Source organism: Mesitornis unicolor, unplaced genomic scaffold, assembly GCF_000695765.1.
Source record: "Mesitornis unicolor isolate BGI_N332 unplaced genomic scaffold, ASM69576v1 scaffold2769, whole genome shotgun sequence".
Lineage (NCBI taxonomy): Eukaryota > Metazoa > Chordata > Aves > Mesitornithiformes > Mesitornithidae > Mesitornis > Mesitornis unicolor.
This window is the reverse complement of record NW_010205057.1, coordinates 88636-109664: the sequence shown is the minus strand read 5'-3', so window position 1 is coordinate 109664 and position 21029 is coordinate 88636. Positions and strand designations below refer to the sequence as shown.

The following is a 21029-nucleotide window of genomic DNA, read 5'->3' as shown; positions in this document are numbered from 1 at the left end:
TCCCTTCCAACTCCTCATATTCTGTGATCCCTGCTGAGTTCAAAGAATTTCCTTGTCTGCTCACCGGGGCTTGGCGTGCACTGAATAGTGGGGTGCAGCTTTGATTCCTCAAGGTCCGACTGGAGGTCATCTGCATCTGGGTCATCTGGGGAGAAACAACAAGAAATTATGCTCAGAGAAGAATGAGCAGGGCTGTCAGGGTTATCTGGGACAGCAGCTTTTCCCACTGCCTGTCCTCAGCACAGACCTTCCCAGCCAGTTCCCAAGGCCAAGTTCAAAGTAGCTGCTGGTGTCCAGTTTGTGCCCTGCAGTCACTGCTGTAGAGGAAGAAGGTCTTGTGAATGTTGGTGGGTTGCAATGTGGCCAACCCCTCTGTTTTTAGGTTACTCCCAACATTTGAAGTATAAGAGCCCCAGATCCCAGAGTTGTGTGACTGCAGATTCCTCCTCCCAGCATGCTTTATTAAAAATAAAGAATACTTTAGCCTATGTGGTTACGGAAAACAAAGCCTTCAAATGCATCTTCTCAATGGAAGCTTTCTGGGCAGGCCTTGTCCAATGCTAGTTCATCAATAAGGACTTTGGAGCTCTGTTCAAAGAGAGCCATTAGGCTCTACTTGGAGCACAAATTCTTCATCAGCAACCACCACCACCACCAGATGGTTCAGAAGCAAAAAGACAAGAGAACCCAACATGCTTTATTTTACATCCTATGATTTCTTGGGACTGTGGTGCCCTGTTCTTAACCCTGGAGTTCCCAGTTCTGGCTTTGTTTAAAGGCAGATGGATTGCCCACGCCTGCAGACTTTGGATCTGTGGAGTTTGTGGCTCCAGACTGCCCTGTCCCCAGAGCCCAGCGGGGCCAGCATCTCCATCGCTGGCAACTGCACCTTGAGCTGGGCTGGGGCTCCCTGGGGGCCAGGCAAAGAGTCCCTGGGTGGAGAAGAAAGGGTCTGAGGCCTCAGTTGTGTTTTTGGTGTCCTGTAGATGTGGGTTATCACTAAGGAGAATGGCATCCTCTCAATCCAGTCCAAGGCTGCTTTTCTGCTTTGTTCCCTGTTTCTCTTCTCAAACTACCTTTGATTCACAGCGCTGGGACACAGCGAGGACAGCAGCTGTCCCTCTGCGCCATCCCCACCCATGGCAGCAGCACAGCCTCCTGCCCCCCGTGGAGATCTCCGGGGCTTTTCTGTGGACAAGGACATGCTTTGTGCCGCTGCAGGGTGCCAGGGTGCTGCATCTGTGGCTGTGCGATGAGCTCTGCTGGGGGTGACAGGGATGGGCACCCAGGGGTGCACCCAGGGGTGCAGCTCAGCACGAATTTGTGCAGTGCTGAAGATGTGGCTAACCTAAGTGAGGTCTGGTTGCCAAATCCATTTAGAAATGGTGCCTCTCATGAGGTCTGCCCCCTGCCTCTGTTTGTAACTACAGCAGTGATTATTTGTTTAAAGCATGATGACAAATAACGCACTATCTTTAGTGCCTCCTGAGAAGCATCGCGGCTTTCTCGGCTTCAGTGAGCTTTGGAAAAAAATGCCATTTAAAAAATCTGTCTGTATAAGAGCTGAAATATTACTACTGCTTTGGAGTCTGGCAAGAAAACACAGTGGGATGGAAAAATATTTCCTCCTTGTATTTTATAGTCTTATAAATCTCCAGTGTCTTTTCCATCCACAGTGCGGAGGCTGTGTTGTGCAGTCAGTACTCAAATCGATGCAGAGATCTGACTTAATGTGCCCCTCTGTCACCCAAACCATGGCAATGTTAAAGTGCAGTTTGCCTCCATCCCTTTTCTCTCCAAAGGGCCAGCAGGCACAAAGGCAGGTTTTAAGCACAGGTTGAATATCTGCACGAAGAGAAGGAGCGATCTTTTGTTTTGCCTGGACTGCTGAGCTAACTGTGAATTGCAGAGCAATCCTTGGCCAGCACAGCGGGGTTCAAAGCAGCAAATGTACCTCTCTCTGCTGGAAATCAGTCCCTCTCCTAGCCTGGGAAATGTAGAGAAAAGAAAATGGCTCTTGTGTTCTAGCAAGGCAGACTGCATGGTTTTTTGAAGTAGCCCTTGTTTATTTGAATTGTGCTAAGACACCTCCGCTTTATGGAAAAAAATCACTTTGCTAGTAGTGCCCTCCACATGGAAAACGATTCCCTGCCACTGTACCAGCACTGAAGTCAGAGGAAGAGGAGAATTGCTGGAGAAGAGGTAGAGTGAAAACACGGGGCTAGCTGCTTCTCCCTGATTTGCATTGCCTGCCTTAGCCAGCGATGGCAGACTTTGCAGATTGCTCTGTCCCTCTCTTCAGGACTGGGCAGGTGCTTTCTGGGGGACAGGAGTGGCCTTCTTGAACGGCAGAGGCAGGAAAAGTCCCTCTGAGGACACTCCAGGGTCTGCTGGATGGTTGCAAAAGTTCATTAGTCAACATTACAAGCTAATGGAGGTGCTGGACTGGGTAAAGGAGTGTCCTTTTGTCAAGGATAACCTACACAAGTGTGTTCTCGCTTTCTATAGCTTTGTTCCATCACTGCAAACATATGCTTGTAAGTAAATACAGCCCTTTCCATCCTCAGAGCAGTGGTCTCAAGGGGTCGCTGGGACTGTGATGGAAGTGCCCCATGGTGATGACAGTACCTGCACTTTGCCTGCCCTTGCTCTGCAGCCTGTTCTGGGAGGGCGGCAGGAGGGAGCTGCCGGGGAGCACAGGGTGGATGTCCCATGATGGCTCCCAAGCTTCTGTGCAGCCACATGGGACAGGCTTGAGGCAGGGGGTATCTGCTAAACCTTACCAGTGTTATCCAGAGAAGCACATCCCAAGAACCAAAAATTTTGGAAATAGGACCTTAAATATATGTCCTGACAAGGTGACAGAGTGATGAGACATGCACTAACCACACTCAGGTGGCCGATACTCAGGGGTCAGTGGACACACTTAGGCAGTGTCTGAGGGGTTCCCAGCCATCCAGAACACTGGGAAGCTGGGGAAGAGCTGATCTGGCCCTGGGGTCTGTGGCACCACACGCACTCTGTGGCTGCAGTCGGTTGGCCCCTGTGGCGCGGGGCTTGGCCGAGGGATGGGTGTGGGGTGCAGGAGTGGGACACACCCTGGAGCAGGGCTGTGCACTGGGGACATATTGAGTTCCCCTACACAACTGCCTGGGACCAGTCACATCTCACCAATGGCTGTGAGGTTCTGGGACTGGTTTGTATGGGGATCCTCAGGCCCTTGCAAGGCTGAGGGGACGTGGCTGTCTGGAAGCGTTCCCCATCCCTCTCACTGGCTTTGCCACAGCATCCCAGCACCCTGATGAGCCTGGCTGAACACTGCAGGGACACAACCCTGAGTTATTTTCTCTAATGAGACCACTTAGTCTCTTTCATGGAAGGAATGTTTGGGAGCTTTTTTCCTCTTTAATGAGGATGGTTACAAGATTCATACAACACAGCTAAATGCCACTGGTGGCCATCAGAAAGGAAGCATTGGGAACTGAAATAAAGCAACAGTTAATCAAGTAAAATAGCTTTATCACAAAACTCTTATTGTCAGGAGTAGACCATGCTGGTACCATGAATAGTAAGGGAAATTGTCTGTGAATACGTGCACAGTGAGGAAGGACATTCAGTGCATTTCACGTTTGCATCTCTGTGCTTTTGTATTTCAGACAAACCCAGTGCTCTAACATCTGAAAATGTGAGCCTTTATGAGCTGCTAATGGTCTCATCTGGCACATCTTAAAATCACTCAGCATTCCCCTCTGGTCCCAATATCTCACAAACACACATGTAACCCATGAGACTGAGACTGGCCTGGGAGCCTGGTATTGATCTGCCGACAGGGCCAGGGGGTGTCCTTTGAGACTTCAGGTGCTTTGGTGCCCAGTGAGAACAGGTCTGCAAGCAGTACTATGTGCCCTGGTAGCAAACCAGGTCTGTTCACAGACGCTGAAATTTGCTGGGCAAACAAACCAACTATATGCACAAGGACTGTTAAAGTATGGGCTGCATTAATGATGGAAAAACTGACCCAGGCGAGAAGAAATTCCTGCAGCAATGACCGTAACATATGGCTCCTCTGTGCTGTCTGCCCAGTGCAACCACCAAGTCTGCCATGCTTCCAGAAGCCACATCACACTGGTCAGAATCACACTTCATAGCCTCTGGCTGGACTTTTTACATTGCTAAAGCTCATTCTTGGTCTGTGAAGGACCGGGGCAGGGCAGACGCAGGAGCAGGGATGCAGGGCTCGTGACTCGCTCGCTGGCTGTGCCATAAAGTGTCTGGGACATCCTGCCTCCCATCACTGCTGTAACACAGAGAATCCAACCGTGCTGGGCTGGTGTCTGTCTCCAGATCCAGCCCTGCCTGCTCAGGGTGCAGCAGGGGGCTCTGCAGAGCCCTGGGCATGACTGGGTGCACGGTGGTCCTGGGCGCAGGTGGGTCGAGTGCTCCCAGGGACGCAGCCCTCTCCCTATCTCCCTCAGGCGTGCAGCGCAATGGGGTTTTGTCTACAGGGCGTTTCAGACCTGGGAAGTGTGTGTGGCCTCTGTATTTACATAAACATATAAACAAATGCAGCATCCAAGCTGTATCCTGAAATGCTATTTCCAGTCTCCAGCAGTTACACAGGAAGCAAATGGGGTCTTGCTTTTCCACACGTTATTCTGAGATTCCCTTGCAAAGGGATCACGGCAGCTTTCCACCTGGAGCTGCTGCTGTGCTATGGGTCTGTGTGTGCAGGAGATGTGCTTTGTGCTGGCCTCATACAGCAGATTTCATGGCAGTCTATGCAAAAGTGCATTTTAGAGCACTAAATAAATTGGCTTTTGAACAGAAAGTGCTGCCCACCTTTAACTGTGGAGCCTCTTCTGCCCTGCACAGGCTGGCTCCTGTGCTGAGCTCATATTCCCCTTTTGCTCACACCAAACCCTGACCTTTGCTGTAGGATCAGGCTGTGTGCACAGCAGTAGCACAGACACAAGTCTACCTCCAACCAGCTGCACATCCCCATTCTTGGAGTTCGTTTTCTTATTCAGATTAGTACTAGAGTCCATGCTCTGTTGTAGCAACAAAGCCTGATGTCCTGTCAAAGGCTCCATACTGCCCAGAAGTCCAATCACCAAGCCCAGATGCTGTCCTATACAACCTCAGCCACCTTGCTCAGGTGGCTTGGGTAGCCTCCTTCTATAGCTAGCAAAGCAAAATTAGCAAACGTTGTTATGCTCTTTGACTGCCAGACCCTTCTCTTGGACTGTGAAGGTTTGGATGTGCCAAATCAGCTCTTTCTCCAAGGCAGTGACACTCTCTGAAGCCCATTCACAGCAACTAGCCACCATAGATCCAGAAGGATCAGTCTGCCTCCCCCAGGCAGCATAACTCCATGGCTGGCAGCAGAACCACTCCTGCAAATGCAGGATCAGCCCATGGCATGGGCCTGCCCATGGATTGATTATCATTCCACCCGGTTTACTTACAGTGGTTATCAGCATGACCTGGAAACAATTCCATGGTCCTCTTGTGGGCATCCTCCTCCTCTGGGCTCATGTCTTCTGCCTCCCACTGGTTGGACATCTTGAAGAAGCTGCTGCAGCTTCCATAGGCGCAGCACTGGTAGGCGTAAGGTACCTCGAGGACCCTGCAAAGAGGGAATGCAGAAGTTTCAGGTGCATCACCTCACTGACCCGACTCTCCATTGCTTTGCACTTTTTGCTCAGTTTCCACATGCAACAAAAGCCAGTCTATCTTTTTACCCCAAGGCCACTTTTTGCTGGGCAGCCTTCCTTTTATTCAAGGTGAGAAGCTTCTCAAAAGCTTGAGCAAGTGCAAAGTCCACCTTGCTCATTGCTGAAGGCACCTCCAAAGCCCAGCTCCATGAGCGTGGTCTACCCCTGCCAGCTCAGGCAGGGAAGTCTTTGGTCTCTCAACAACAGCAAGTTGTTTTAATATGTCTGATTTCTACTTGAAAGTAGAATTGTTGGTTGTTAATTATAGCGTGTGTTACAAGGTTAATTAAACAGCAGCTGAACATCATCTGGATGAAATACCGGGCTATCTGTCAGCAGCTGTGTTTTCTTCAAAGACAGCAAACACTTGCTGCTTTGCTGAGAGTCAGGAAGGCCGCTGATGAAGGCAAAGGAACCTCAGCTTTTCCAGACAATTAAGGTCTTCTGACAAGATCAGTAAATACGGTGAAACCCTATATTCTAAAAATATGCTTTTGTTTTAAGTTCCCAAACATTTCTGGCTGAGCCCCGGGAGGCTATGGAAACTCTGTATACAAGTTTGCATCCTGTTGTAAGCTGCAAATTAAATCCTATTATTGAAAGGTGGTACAGACCCTCCCAGGATGGCTAAGAGCTGTTCTCGGATGATTCCTCCTGACATATTCCCCAGTAATAAGGCTACTTAATGGCAGTACCCTAAAATTTCGGAAATGTTAATAGATCCATCGCCTGGCATGGTTTAATGAACAACTCCTGCAGACTCAGGCTCTCTGGTACCAAGCCAAACCAGCTCCACAGATGTCAATAGAGTCAGTTTAGAGGAGGAACGCCCCTGGAAGTGCTGAACTTGACCCGCTCTGCACAAGGGACTGCCATTTTTGGGTGTGGAAAGCCCTCCAGGAGCTTCTGGGATCTCCTGCTGTTTGAAAACCAATCATACAACAGATGAGCCAAAAAAGTCAGAAGAGAAAGCCCCGCAGGCACCACTGCTGAGTCAGACTGAAGTGAGAGCTCCACACTTCTCATCAGACCTGAGCTATTAAGCCCAATGTTGGCGCAGTGGCCCGTGACCCCAGCAGTGGGTGTCTAACTTTGAGATGCTCCATCCTGTAGTGGCTGAGTGGGACCATGGGCTCATTGATCCTTGTCCCCAAGGGAAATACCTGGGAGACCCAAAGGAAAGATGACTTCAGCTCAGAAGGATTTGAGCCATCTGCACCTTGGGCCCCTCTGCCTGAGGGCAGCTGCCACCCTGGAGACCACTCCTAAGGGAGAGTGAGGAGAGGCAGAGCCTGCAGCACGGCACTGTGCTCCGAGCCTTTGGCAGCCTCCTCTTGCGCAGTTTGACCCCTTCAGGCTCCTCATTAATCCAGAGCAGACAAGACACGGCCACACAAACAGAGTTTACTGAAGGAAAGCTGGATGTCATTAGCTAGGACTGGCTTCTGGGAATGTTTTCCATTGAGAGGAGCCCTGAGCTGGGCCTGCTCTGTGCTTTCCACTTGTGTGTGTGTTTGGGGTGGGGGTGGCGGGCCTGGGAGCACATCACCGCTCTCCCATGGAAGACTTTAAAACATGCAGCAGATGAAGCTTCCTCAACCTATTGGCCTGAAAGGATGGAGGAAAGCGTGAGATAAACAAGAAAAGCAGGAGGCTGATTGCTATAAGCAAATACAAACTGTGCTGACCGCCAGAAGTGAAAGAGCCAGCACCACCAGTACCTCATTTTGGGGAAGCTCTCCTTGGTGAAGGGCTCGGAGAGAGCTGGGTTGCCTTGGAGCTTCAGATGGGTCAGTCCCCCCAGACCGTCCAGAGGCAGTGTGACCAGCTGGTTATCAGTCAGGTCCCTGATGAAGGGAAAGCAGAGAGGGAGACTGGGGTCAGGGGCTTGCTGCTGGTGGTACCTCAGCCAGGCAGAGCTGTGCTGCCTGCCTCATTGCTCTCCCAAATGGGATGCTGAAATGAGGTGCTCCATGGGGACCAGGATCTGGAGATAAATGGATTGATACTGCAGTCAATGAGGGGTAGGGGTTAATGCCCACGCTGAAAGGGCTGGTTGGTATCTACCTCCCTGTGCACGTCTGCCCCAAGCATCTCTTCCCCTACCACTGCCCCCATAATAGGTCAGGTATGACTGCAGCTCCCAGCTCATAAAATATGCAAAGCCTTAGTGAGGGGGCTGAGGACTGGTGACCCCTTCAGGGCCAGCAAAGATGGTCAGCAGTGACACTTGCTGAAATAGTCTATCATGCTGATCTTTTGCTAAGGCAGGCATGAGAGCATCAGAAAGGGGACGTCTAAGTGTTCAGGGTGAGAGCATCTTGAAGATGGCCCCCTTCTGCACTTTCATCATCCCTTTAATCTTGATAGGAAACCCTGGGATTAGATCTGTCCACGTCAGTGCTGAGACATGCACTTCAGACTCAGCCTTCTGATATCTCAATGGCAGGTGTCCTGGTAACCCAGGGAGTCAGGTGAGATCCTCAGATACCCGCAGTCCATCGCCCACTGTGAAGGAAATATCATGGCAACTTACAGCTTGGTGAGTGAGTGCAGGGTCACAAAGGCTTCAGGGTGAATAAACCGAATGTGGTTCCAGCTCAGGTCACTGCAAGGCAAAGACATGCCAGTAAGAGGGGTGCAGAGCAGGGCAATGGAGCTGCTGGTGGTCAGCTCTGGTAAAGGGTTCAGCATGAAAAAATGTGGGATCTGTAACCCCTTGGGCAGCAGCAAGTTCTGTCTCATTGCAGCTCCCTGGGGGAAAATATGTTTGAGTCTCTATATGGGTGATTTCTAACAGAGAGCACAACACTATGCAGGAGCTCCTCCACTGAGACCAACGGGAAAGATTCATTTTTAGGTTCATTTCTGTAAATTTGGCGGTTTTGTGCTAACTCAGAGCAGTAGACAGGTTATACTTCAGTGCCAGAGCATCCCTGATGTGGTTGCAGTGCTGGGTGCCCAGGCAAGGGCAGGGTCTATGTGGAAGGCGAACCAAGGCCACCTTAGCGTGTCCCCTGTCATGCACAGCCAGCTTGGGTTCACTGGGGCTCTTCAGTCACCTCTGCTGCCATCTGAGCCTGAGGGGTCCATTCCCTCTGCCATCAGCAGAGAGGAGCCAGCATACCAGGAAGGGTTTCTTCTAAGGCTGACTACACGAGCAATCTCCTACGTGTACCTTCATCTCTGCAGCTCTGGAGGGAGCTGTGTGTCACACTGCAGAAGGATGAAGTTGGGTGAAATGAATCCTTCTGACGGCGACCCAGAACATACCCAAAGACAAATGCTAGAGCTTGCATGCTCAGAGGTACGTTTGTGTGACTATAGTGTGACAGCAGCATGCTTGCCTGTAGTGTTACACGTAATACGTGAGTGTTCCTGTGAAGTTATGAGCATGTTATAGATGGGAACTCATGGGTTCGCTAGGAATGCTGGCCTATTACATGACACTCAAATTGCTGCACCATGGGAAAAAGCTTTTATGCACTTCAGTTCACTTCCTAACAGAATCACAGAATCACAGAATCTTAGGAGTTGGAAGGGACCTCGAAAGATCATCCAGTCCAACCCCTGCCAGAGCAGGATCAAACAGAACAGTAAATAAAGACCATCAGCAATTGGAAGGCTCTTCCCACATGTCACAGGGAGAATCATGCCCTGCAGAGCCTTTCTGATTTCTCAGAGGTGCCAAGCACTTAGAAGTGGGCTGTCTACTGCGAGATCACTGTGATATGTGCATGCCTGTGTGCACTTAATATGTCGAACATACACTTTTGAGTTGGAGACAGTCCCAAATCAAATGGGATGGTCTGCACAGATGTTCAGGTGTGCAGGGCCCAGGACAAGCGTGTACAGGGAATCACAGAATGTGTTGGGTTGGAAGGAACCTTTAAAGCTCCTCCAGCCCAACCCTGCAGGGAGCAGGGACATCTTGAACCACATCAGGTTGCTCACAGCCCCAGCAAGCCTGGCCTTGAACATCTCCAGGGATGGGGCCTGCACCACCTCTGGGCAACCTGTGCCAGTGATCGACCACCTCATGGGGAAGAGCTTTTTCTTCACATCCAACCTAAATCTGCCCTTTCCCAGTTTAAAACCATTACCCTCATCCTATTGCTCCATGCCCCAGTGAACAGCTCTTCCCCAGATTTCTTACAGGCACCTTTCAGGTCCTGGAAGGTTGCTATAAGGTCCCCCCAGAGCCTTCTCTTGTCCAGGCTGAACAACCCCAACTCTCTCAAAAGGGGTGCTGGAGCTCATGCATACCATGGTAAATCCCTGCCACAAGCCCATGTCTGCACAGGCACTCAGGAAGCAGGAGTCCATAATGTGCACAGTGCAGCATAGGAGCTGCAGCGTGTGGCTGGAGCACAGTGTGAGGTGTTGATGCGTGCGGGCCTGGCAGGTCATCAGTTTATCCACAGGGGCTGTCTGGGTGCAGGAGGGAAGTTGAGGGAAGGTTTGTGCCCTGTTCTTTTGTAAGGAGAATTGTAAGAGGGAGCAGACAGCACAGCTGGGAACCCCTCCTCAGCCTGACTGGGTGCTCACGGCTCCCCTACCCTCCATGCAAAGCCCAGCCATTCCACCTGCCAGGCCGTACTTACATGGAGCGCAGGGCCATCAGCTGCACAAAGGTGTCTGCTCTGATCTCATGGATCCTGTTGTGCTGGAGACCACTGAAAAAACAGGAAACAGTTTGAGAAAATAGCTTTTCCGTACTGTGGAACAATGGCGAATATTTTTTAAAAATTCCTGCAAAATGCCCTTCATGAATTCCCAGGCCTGCAGAAATGGTCTCCCTGTGTGTGACCTTCTGCAAGGGGAGACAGTAACTGCCTACTGCTCTATCTACAACTCCCCTGGGCATTTGTTGGCCCACTGGGTGGCCAATCTACCTTTAGACCCAGAAATCAGCTGAACATGAGCCAGCAATGCCCAGGTGGCCAAGAAGGCCACGGCCCTCCTGCCCTGCAGCAGCACTGGTGTGGGCAGCAGGAGCAGGGCAGGGTCCTTCCCCTGTGCTGGGCACTGCTGAGGCCGCCCCTCGAATCCTGGGTTCAGTTTTGGGCCCCTCACTCCCAGAAGGACATTGAGGGGCTGGAGCGTGGCCAGAGAAGGGCAATGGAGCTGGGGAGGGGTCTGGAGCACCCGAATGATGGGGAGCGGCTGAGGGAGCTGGGGGGTTCAAGTGGAGAAGAGGAGGTGAGGGGAGACCTTATCCCCTCTGCAGCTCCTGAAAGGAGGGGGTAGCGAGGGGGGGTCGGTCTCTTCTCCCTGGTAGCTGTGATAGGACAAGGGGAAATGGCCTCAGGTTACACCAGGGGAGGTTTTGGTTGGCCATGAGCGTGAATTTCTTCACTGAAAGGGTTGTCCAGCACTGGAAGGGGCTGCCCAGTGCAGTGGTGGAGTCCCCATCCCTGGAGATGTTGAAAAGATGAGGAGATGTCATGCTTGGGGACATGGTCCAGTGGTGGACTTAGGGCTGGATCAGTGGTTGGACTCAATGATCTTAAAGGTCTTTTCCAGCCGAAACCATGCTGTGATTTGGTGATTCTGTTCTAAATGATCTTGACTCATCTCACACAAGGACCTGCGCGTGAAGGCTGTAACGTCTCAGCTGGTCTTTAGCTGCATGTTCATGTTTCAGAGGCAGAGCTTGAGGCTCTCATATCCGCTCTACTCACGGTTTCTCAGTGTCCTGGGTAGCCACGAAGGCATCCCTTGCACATCTAGGTCAGATTCAAGTGAGGACCATGGGAAACTGCACAAATCTGGGGGTCTCACTGAGTGGGAGAGGTGGAGTTTGGGAAGAAGGGGCACTAGAGCAAGCTAGGGAAAAGGAATTTGGGGTTGTTTAGCTGCGAGAGACCTCCTGCGTGCTGCAGGTAAAAACCTGCACTTTGGCAGGTACAGCAGAGCGACTGGCACGCACAAGTCGTCTGCATGCCAGGATGTACCACCATGCACCACCAGACTTGTTCCCAGCTATTTCCCAGTTTTTTATCGGAGCTTACAGGGTGATAACTTTGGGCTTAAGGGACCAGACACTAATTCTGTAAGAAAATGTTAATTTAAGACACAGTCTGTCTGACTTAGCTAGTCTTAAAGAGGGATTTACCATGTTTTTATATTAATTATAAGTCTGAATTTGGTGCATTATAAAATACCGTAAGAAGAAATTTAGGCACAATGTGTGAAATTACGGCTTTGGAGTTCTGAAAGTTTGTCCTTTTTAATGGCTTTTCATTTTTTTCCAAACATTTTCCTGCAGGTACTTTAGTACACCCAGTACTTAAAAGTACACCCAGTTCTAACTCAGTCCTCAGAGCTCCCAAAGAGGCAGCAAGGGCTATGTAACTCTCATTTTCATGAGATTTCACTGTCCTAATGTCCAGTTTGTTAAGGCTGGATGAACTGGTCTGGCCAGGCTGTGGTTCCGCAGAGAGCAGGGACAGCTTCTCCCGTGTATTTCTGTGGGGATGCTGCTCCCACACATCTACTCTTCCAGGCTGCAGAATTCTATGAAAAATCATGGAGTCTATTGTTTTTAATGTTTTTTTTTTCCTCAAAAAGGGCAAGAAAGTCTGTTAGATTTGAAGCATAGGGCCAGATCTCCAGACACTTTGAACTGGATGTGAATAACTGTCTCAGAGCAACAGAGATGCCTCCAGGGCTGCTCAATTCCAGTGCTACACAAGGAAAGCATCAGTTTGCTCTATGGATGGGGTAGCCCTGAGCAGTGTGGATGCATTGAGCCCATGGCATGGGGCCCCTCCTTGAAGCAGAAGACATTTATGGTATAGATAAACCTCATTCTTTATTAGCTCACACTGGGACTTGAGTTAGTGAAGTAAGATTCAGTGCTGCCACATCCCGCTTCTGTTTGCTGTGGGGCCTCTGGAGACACCCGACTGGATTAAGCTCCTATGCACAAGTGTGAAGTCCTGGTCCATTTGCAGCCCAAATAGTGAGTTACAAAGCTCAGCTTTCCTGGTGCTTGGTGTAGGCTGAGTTTTGTGTTTGGGAGCTGCCCCCCTCCCCAGACTGGACCCTTTCCCCCGAGCACGGTGCAAGAGAAGGTGTCTCTTTACTCACAGCTCCTCCAGCTGCTGGCACTGGTGGAAACTGGGCAGATCTTCGATGTGGTTGTGCGACAGCTCTCTGCAGGGGAAGGACCAGCACAGAAACATTAGGAGATTGACAGTGATTGCCCCTGACCCCTCCCTCGATAGACCAGTTATTTTGGGAGAGGGAGATGACCTGATGTCCATTTGCATGGTTGCAGAACACAGTGACCCCTGGCAGGGGGCACCTCTACTCTGCACACACCAGATGCTTGCTCTGAGCATCTCTGTGAAAGGCCGGGGTTGCTCAGTGGTGTAACTACTCATCCAGCCCAGCTCCCTCCAGTGCAGGGATGGGGCTGCTCTACAGCCAGGATGGGCTTTTCTTCCTCAGCCCCATTCAGCTGTGAAACACATCCACGACAGCTTCTGCCGTGCACAGCCTTTCTTTCCTGTGGGCAAAGGTGTTTGTGTAGAGCTCACACCCCGCTGTCGTGGCTGGGGGAGCTCACAAAGCTGCAGAAGAACTTGCAGAGTCTGGGGAGGTTTTGGCAGCAGAGCCTTGCCTGGTACAGCAAACCCTGCTGCCCATCGTCTGCCTCCACTCAGCCTTTCCTGGCTCTTCCCCAGGGTAAGGATGTGGCACAGACAGGGATTTGGTGCAGGACATTGGTACAGGACATCGCAGACTGCGAAAGTCTCTGGTGCCCATTCTTTCAAGTGCTGCCAACTGAAAGCAATTCCCAGCAAACTCCTGTTCCTCCTGCTTCAGAGCCCAGCGCTGCCAGTGTCCAGGGTAGAGTGAACTGGTGATCAGAGAAAAACTTATCCTGGCACAGCTTAATGTGAGTTTATTAAAACTGAAATGGGCTGGGTAAGGAGTAACACTTAAAACCAACTTTTCCCCCCACCAGCAGAGGCTGGATTTGTGGCTGTTCAAGGGAAATTTGCCCCAGGGCAAACTTTTGTATGTGGCCTCTCAGCCGACTTACCAAACTCAGTTTCCATCTTTCTGCCAATAAGTTGCTGCTAAAACATTTCAATTCGTTATTTTTTTGCCAACCTCCTCTCCACCAGTTTTCTATGGTGGAGAGGAGGAGGGTGGAAATAACAAGTTCTACTCTTGACTCTTGAGACTGTCACCCAGTACAGAGAAAGAGCTGCAGCATCAGTCCCTTCTCGCTGGTCCCTGGCCCAATGCACTGGGATTGATGAGGTGGTGACTTGACCAGTGATGGAGAAAGAACGTAGCCCCAGGTGTTATTTCAGGTTCCTCCAGAGCGAGAGTACCAGATGCAGCCCAGTATGTACCAGTAGAGCAGCCTCAGACCGGAGCTGTGCTCTGGACACATCAGGATGAAGGTACTTGACCATGGGACATTACCACTGCTCAGGGGAGCTTCAGCTGCTTCTGCTTGGAACAACAGATCTGTGCCCAGAGCCACAGGAGCTCTGGACCAAAGCAGCAGGATGGGGTTGGGTTGTTGCTGAGCTGCCCTGTCCAGGGGTGCTGGGCTCAGTGCCCGTGCTCAGACCAATGTTGCAGCTCGGCCTCATGCCCCGTGGTGGCTCTTACAGCCCCTGTTCAGGATCCCTGCAGAGAATCCACAGTGTGATGTGAGCAGTGAGAGGCCAGAAATGTGGCATTAACTGTATCGTCTGTGTGCAGATGTGTCGCGGTCGTAACGTCAACCCGATGAACTGCCAAGGGGCTGCCAAAGGTGGGACAAAGCAGCAAGAACAACCACGTGCTCTGCGGGGACAGGAGGCTGACGCTTTTCAAAGTAAGGAGGATGTAAACATGCACAAACATCCACAGACCCTCTCTCCAATCTCTGAAAGCAATGCAATTAATGTCAGTAAAATTAACTGGGAAAGAGGAACAAGGAACAAAGCGGGGTGTCCCAATGAAACTCTCCTACAAGGAGGGGCAGGCGTGAGGAATGGGCTCTGCTGAGAAGGTTTACAGTCTGATAACTTGCAAATATAAACAAAGTGCTTAGGACCCCATAGCCTGAGCCATTCCAAAGGCTGCACTTTGGTGGCAAGATGTCCACTGAATTGGTCCAGATGTCTAGAGATGAGAGATCTTCCCTACAGGGACAGCTGGAGCCAAAACGCTGTGATCTGCTAAGTTACAAATTGTGTTCTTGTATTTTTATGTTTTTCTCTTCTTTCCAATTTCTGTGATCAAGAATTCACTCCTGTTGCTTTCCTGGAACAAACTTGTTTTCATGTTCAGCTTGCTTGTATAAAGACTGATGAGAGGCCAGCCTCCTGCTTGCCCTGAGGCTGCAAACTTGTATAAATGACTCATGACTCATTTCCTGAGGATGTCTCTGACTGCAGACAAGATTGGGGACCCCAGGAACGAGGGGTGTGATCCCTGAGAGGATGCAGGAGTCTTTCTGAGATGCTGATGTTATCATGTACCAACTTAAAGAGGAAAGCACTCGGCATCACTCAGTGCCTTGAAAAGCAGGCAGAGCCAAAGCAACGCAGAGGCTGAGCAAAGCCCTGAGCCACCGCTGCTGCATCGGAGGGGCCATGGCTGTGCCTGGGGAGGTCCCCTCCAGTTCACCGTGTCCTGAGGAGTGGACAGGATCCTTCCTTCAGATGATGGCACCTGCTGGAGCTCCAACTGCAGTAAACCGATGCTGGGGCAGAATGCTGTGTGAAATGTGATTTACTCCTGGCTTTTGTGCTGTGTATAGCCAGGACCTCTGAAATGCTGCTGCCATTCTTACCCACTGCCCTTTCCACTCTCCTTGCATGGGACAGGCAGTTCCCACTGGTGCAGAGCAAGGAGGAGGTGAATGTGAATGTGCCTTACAGCTTACAGCCCTGTGTCCAGAGCATCATGAAGCAAGCAAGTTCAAGATCAGGCAGAGGTGAAAGCAGGGCCTTAGATGGCGGTGTTTTCTCCATGGAAAAGATAACAGGAACAAGAACCACTGGATGGTCCACATAGCTGATCCCCTCCCTGAACTAGACAAGAAGAAAGCCTGGTTTCTGACGACACTTTTCTAAAGGCCTGGCAGGACAGAGAAATGTGTGTTACTCACAGGACTCGGAGGCTGGGCAGCTGCTGGCACATCCCTCTGGGAAGGAAGAGGATGCCTGCCCGGGTCAGGGTCCTAGAGGAGCAGAGAGAGAAGAAATGCTGTTACTGAGAGCCAGCACAGGGGCTCTGACCCGCAAGTCCAGTTATAGTCCCAGCTGCAATATCTGGAGAGAGACGAAAACTGACTTGGAAACAGGTGCTGCTGCTGGAGCTGGTAAAGGTGAATGTGCTACAAGAAATTCTGGGCTGTTGCTGAGTGCTGGATTCCCTGCTGTCCTTGTCACGTCGAGGCTGGTGGCAGTGCCCTCTGTGGTCAGGCAAGTTCCCCATGGCCCAGACTGGTGATCCACCCAGAGCCGTGACTGCACCAGCAATGCATATATGGGACACGGGTGGTATGTCCCTGGGTCCCTGAGGCAGGGCACAGCCAGGGCACACTCCTAGGCAGGGGTGCTCAGTTCTGCTCCCAGTTTGGGCTCAGCGTGTGGGACAGTGCCCTAGGGAGGAGAACTGTGAGTGACCAGGGGCAGTGTGTCCTCTGTGCTCCTGCTCTCTGGAGTCTGATGGTTCGAGGATGGGACAGATCAGGACCCCCAGCCTGGGGGCAGGTCTGTGGGGAACACAGCAGATGTTTCTTGCACCATGCTGCTAGGTCCCTGGAGGGGACACCGGGTCTCAGCAGACCATGCTGAAGCACTGCACCCAAAGTCTCATTCCTTCACAGATGTGGAGGGAAGGAAGGAAAACAAAAATAAAAAAAGATTGGAGCACACTCAACAGCACTGAGAGAGCAACTCACAGAGAGGAAAGCTGCTTTCAGGAGCCACGGGGGTGAAATGAAGCAGAGAGGTGAGTGACCAGGAGAGGCAGAGCTGAAGACAACCAACTGCATAGCACTGTGAAATGTCCTTGCTGAAACAGCCTGGACTGCCTTGGAGGAGGAAGAGCAGAAATAGCAGGGTAAAAGGGAGAGCTGCCACTCACAAAACTTCTAGGCTGGTGGTGCCTTTAAGGTCTGGGAATTCTCTGATGTCCGTTGCACCATTGAGCGACCTGCAGAGAGATGAGGGTGAAGTGAGGTGGACAGAAGACCTACAAGCAGAAGCCCAAGGTTCCAGACCCATCAGCCATGGTGACAAATCTGCTTTCCCACACTAAGATGTGGTCCCCAGAGGCCAAGATCCAAAGGTTCCCCTCTCATCAGCGTGCCACTGCTGGCTGGGTGGTGGAGCCTCATGCAGTGCAGATGTGTTGGGTTGGAGTTGGGCATTTCTATGCATGGAGGCTTGGCAAGCTTAGATCTTCCCCCAGCCACTGACATTCTTGGCATGGTATCTACCCAAATTAAATAAAAAACCTCAAACATTTATCATGGGGAATGTAAGCAGGGCATCCCACCCAAGCCTCCCAGAGTCTATGCATTTGAAATTAAAGAATGCACGAGTATTTGAAGGGTTTATTTTATTTGCCTGAGTGCATGTTCCTGCAGTGAGAGGCTGGATGAGGCTTATGTATAGAGATGCTGAGGTTTTCTCTGCCTCAGTATTTCACGCTGTGCCACAGTGGGTCAGCTGAAGAGCCAATGTAGAGCAGCTGCTCTGGTCCAGGTGGTGCCCACAACCTGGTGGTGACCCTGGAGCAGGGTTAGTGCCATAGATGTGAAGGAAGCACTGCCACCATGGGCTGCCCAGTAAGATTATTTGTTGGCGTTATGGGATGTGCTCCTCTGCTTCTCCATATTGTGGAGGAAGGCAGATGCCTTCAGTGGTCTTATTTTGGGGCACGTACACAGCAGTGCAAGGCTTGCTTGAGCCACATGAAGCAGAAGTTGTGGCACTTGTGAGTGTGGTCTTTGCTGGTGCTGATGCAGCTCTGGAGACCCTAAAAGGCTCCAGTGCCTGTCAGCTGCATGAGCAGCAGGAACTGATGGCTCCCTTCAAAATGCCATTCTCAAAATTATTATTTCTCAGCAGAAAACTTCTGCAGTGTCTGCTCCTTAGCTCACTGCCTTTGGGCCGGCCAGAAAAGTGGCATCGTTGTCCTCTATTGGCATAAGGGCTTGAGAAAGGAGGAAGGGAGAAGGTCACTAAGGCATCCCACTCCCAGGGTTTGGAGCTTGGATGTGTTACCTCTCTGAGGATGTGGTTGGTGAACTTACAGAGTGTGGAGCTTTGGCAAGTACTGGAAAGCAGACTGTCCAACAAACTGGATGGGATTGTCATAAAAATGGCTGCAAAGGAAATGAGTAACTGGTCAGATTCTGCTGCTTGTGAAGAGAAGATGCTATGATAGGTCAAGAGCCTTGGAGCAACTAGTAGTAAGCTATGTAGGAGGTGCTGGCTATTCTGTGAGGAAACCTTGTTTCCAGTTAACCCCAGACACTCCAACTAGCCTGGTTTGACTGAAGATTGGTACAACTGAGGTCTCCTGCTGCTCTGGAAGGGCCCTTTAGGGTCTTGCTGAGCCAGATAGGCTAGAAAGATGCAAAGCCCTTCTTTAACCCTGCCATAGCGCTGTAACCCTGCTGGAGGGAGGACACCTACTCTGATCTTACATATCCACACCACCAGCATCTTTCCTACCTGTCACAGAGAGAAGTGAGCTCTTCCAGGATCCAGCTGGCTTTAGGGGGAGTTGAGTCCCCTCCTACAAGAAGGAGTCCCTCCCCACCAACAGCGAAGGACTTTAGATGGGAAGATCCAATGGAGCCATGGATGTGTCCCACCCTCATGTCACTTCAAGGAAGATGGGCACCAGTCTGGTTTGTTTTGACTGGGCAGCGACTGTTTTCACCCAGTATCACCATGGCTTTCCAGGTGTTGGTATTTCTTAAGTCCCAGACTGCCCAAGCAGGGCTTTTGTCACTTGCCATGATTTTCAGTATCAGTGTAGTTCAGGGAAGAACTGTCCAAAATCTGTGCCTGTGCCTGGCTCAGAGGGACAATGTGCTGGCAATGGGGTGTATTTCTCTGCAGAACTTTGTGCCCATGGATCTGGTGCAGTATGGTGTCCCACCTGCCTGACACACATGGCTCCTGCTGTAGCTGGTTAGCAGCTTTTCTAAACACATGGAATAAACACAGGCAGATGTCAACCAGGGCTGAGGAAATCCTGTTACGCATGGCAAGATTTCCCTGCAGACCACCCGTATGTTGTTGCTTCATTGCTATCAGCCGGGATTGCAGCAAAGTTCAGCTGCAGGGAAAGGAGAACCCATGGCAAAACCCCCGCAGCATAGCTGAGAAGGGACTGATTTCAGCTTGCACTGGCCCACATATACACATGTCAAATTGTGGTCATGCTGGCAACTGTCAGAAATCCCAGCCAAAGACATCAAGAAATGCCCCTTTCCAAGGGAAGTAAGGATTTAGGAAACAGTGTTTAATTTTCTTACATTGTTTGGAGAAGGGGATTCCCAACAAATGCATTCTCTGGAATAGCTTTGATGTTGTTGTTGTGAAAACCGCTGTTGGAAGAAACAAATATATTGGTATTAATGGATGAGAAAGGCTTGGACACACCTTTTTTCCTCAACACTTTTAAAAGGCAGAGAAGACTCAAAATGCATATAAAATAGGAGGTGTAGGCTCTGCTCCAGCTGTAGCATCATCCCAGCAGTGAACAAGGTCTGTCCTTTGGCAGGACAAAACCTTCATTCTGCTGTGGTTATTCTGTGTACAGCTTGGTGCTTCAAATGCCACTCCACTGACCCCTCCAAGACTCAAGGTTTAAACTTGACAGGTCAGAAAACGGGAGCAAACAAAACAGACATACTTTATACCCGCCAGGAATTACAACTTTTATGGTAGTCTCTTCTTTCCAGCTCCACAGCTGTTAACCAGAGTGCGACCCATCACAAACTATTGGTCTGAGTGACTTTAAAGTAGATCTAGCTGTGATATATTTACTTAAGCTTGAGAAAATTGGTCTCGGCAAATTTTTGCAGCAGAAGAGAGCTCTGTGACCACAGCCTGATCTCCTGAACGTTGCAGGCAGTCATGGGATCCTGTGTCCAGGACCAGGCTCTGGTTGATGCCTAAGTTGTTTAGGCCCAGAGGAGTCCAAGTGAGTGATTAGTTGGATAAATTTGGCTCTTATTTAGTGACTGGCATTTCAGAAGCCATCTCAAAGTGGATTGAGGATCTTATTTTGAGTAAGAATGCCAGTGATGATGACATCTGATCTGATCTGAGAAATCCTCTTGACAAGAACTTCTTCTGGTAAAAGAAAAGAGTAGTGCCAGATTTTCTCTCCAAGACTCTGAGAAGCACTGAAGCAGCTGCTTTTCTCCCACTGCAGCCTGTCACCAGTGAGACACAGCCTTAGGGTCCACAGGAACTGTGGATCCACCTCAACTCAACCCCATCTTGGGGCTTCTGCCTTCGTGGGTGTTCAGTGGGATGGATTCTTATTTTTAGTGTCTCCCAGGCTGACTGGTTAGAGGAGAGAGAGCTAGCCACTAAAATAGTCATAAACTTTTGTAATTCCCTATTATGAATTTGTCCTAAGGGAGATAACATGGTTTCAGCACGTCAGAGGAGGTGGCACAGGACCTGGAGAAGCCATGGCCTCGCAATAACACAGATAACTCCATGGCTGTGCTCCAAGCTGGGGAATGGGCTTTAGAAACACCTGGAGATCAGAGGGATTTTGAGTCCATCAGATGCCACAGGAGAAGGAAGAGCTGCAGGAAGAGCCGGTTCCAAGCCTGATGAGGATCTCCCGCTCCCCTCCAGCGGCCGTGGTGCAAGGGAAATGGTGAGGGAGTTAGAGCTGATGAAAACTGAGGGGATAAACTGCTTTTATGTGCACGGCGGAGAGGGCTGGGAAAGATAAAAGAAAGGCTTGGACTGAGTGGTCTCCCCAAGTCAGAGCCCAAGTCAGAGCACACGCGACGCTTTATTGGTCACTCTCTGTCAGGGAATGCTTTTGAAAAGGAATAAATAGAAAATCTCACAGCTCCTGCAGTCGGCCCAGCGTCCTGATCGCCCCAGGGAATTCCAACAGCTCATTGTAGTTTAGATCCCTGAAAGACACAGAAGGGAAAAACACTCATTAACAATGCTGTAGGAACTCAACTGAGTGTATCTGTGCTCTGAAGGCATGGAAAGTCGGTTGTTAAGGGTGGCAGACAGGTTTTTCCTACCATGCCTGGAAACAAAATCTCACACATTCCTGCAGCAGGAA

At 50.5% G+C, this 21029-nt stretch overlaps 1 protein-coding gene across 1 annotated transcript in view; it reads right to left on the bottom strand.

Annotated features, from left to right (window-relative positions):
• Window positions 1-64: 64 nt before the first annotated feature.
• Window positions 65-21029, bottom strand: part of LOC104545972 (leucine-rich repeat-containing G-protein coupled receptor 6-like) — a gene marked incomplete at both ends in the record, with an annotated part of 91701 nt that continues 70736 nt past the window's right edge. The window contains 11 exons of the mRNA XM_010191243.1: window positions 65-145; window positions 5466-5626; window positions 7436-7561; window positions 8251-8322; window positions 10319-10390; window positions 12810-12875; window positions 15844-15915; window positions 16827-16895; window positions 18001-18072; window positions 19237-19308; window positions 20800-20868. Of these exons, the coding sequence (XP_010189545.1) occupies window positions 65-145; window positions 5466-5626; window positions 7436-7561; window positions 8251-8322; window positions 10319-10390; window positions 12810-12875; window positions 15844-15915; window positions 16827-16895; window positions 18001-18072; window positions 19237-19308; window positions 20800-20868 (932 nt within the window). The remainder of the gene's footprint in view (window positions 146-5465; window positions 5627-7435; window positions 7562-8250; window positions 8323-10318; window positions 10391-12809; window positions 12876-15843; window positions 15916-16826; window positions 16896-18000; window positions 18073-19236; window positions 19309-20799; window positions 20869-21029) is intronic.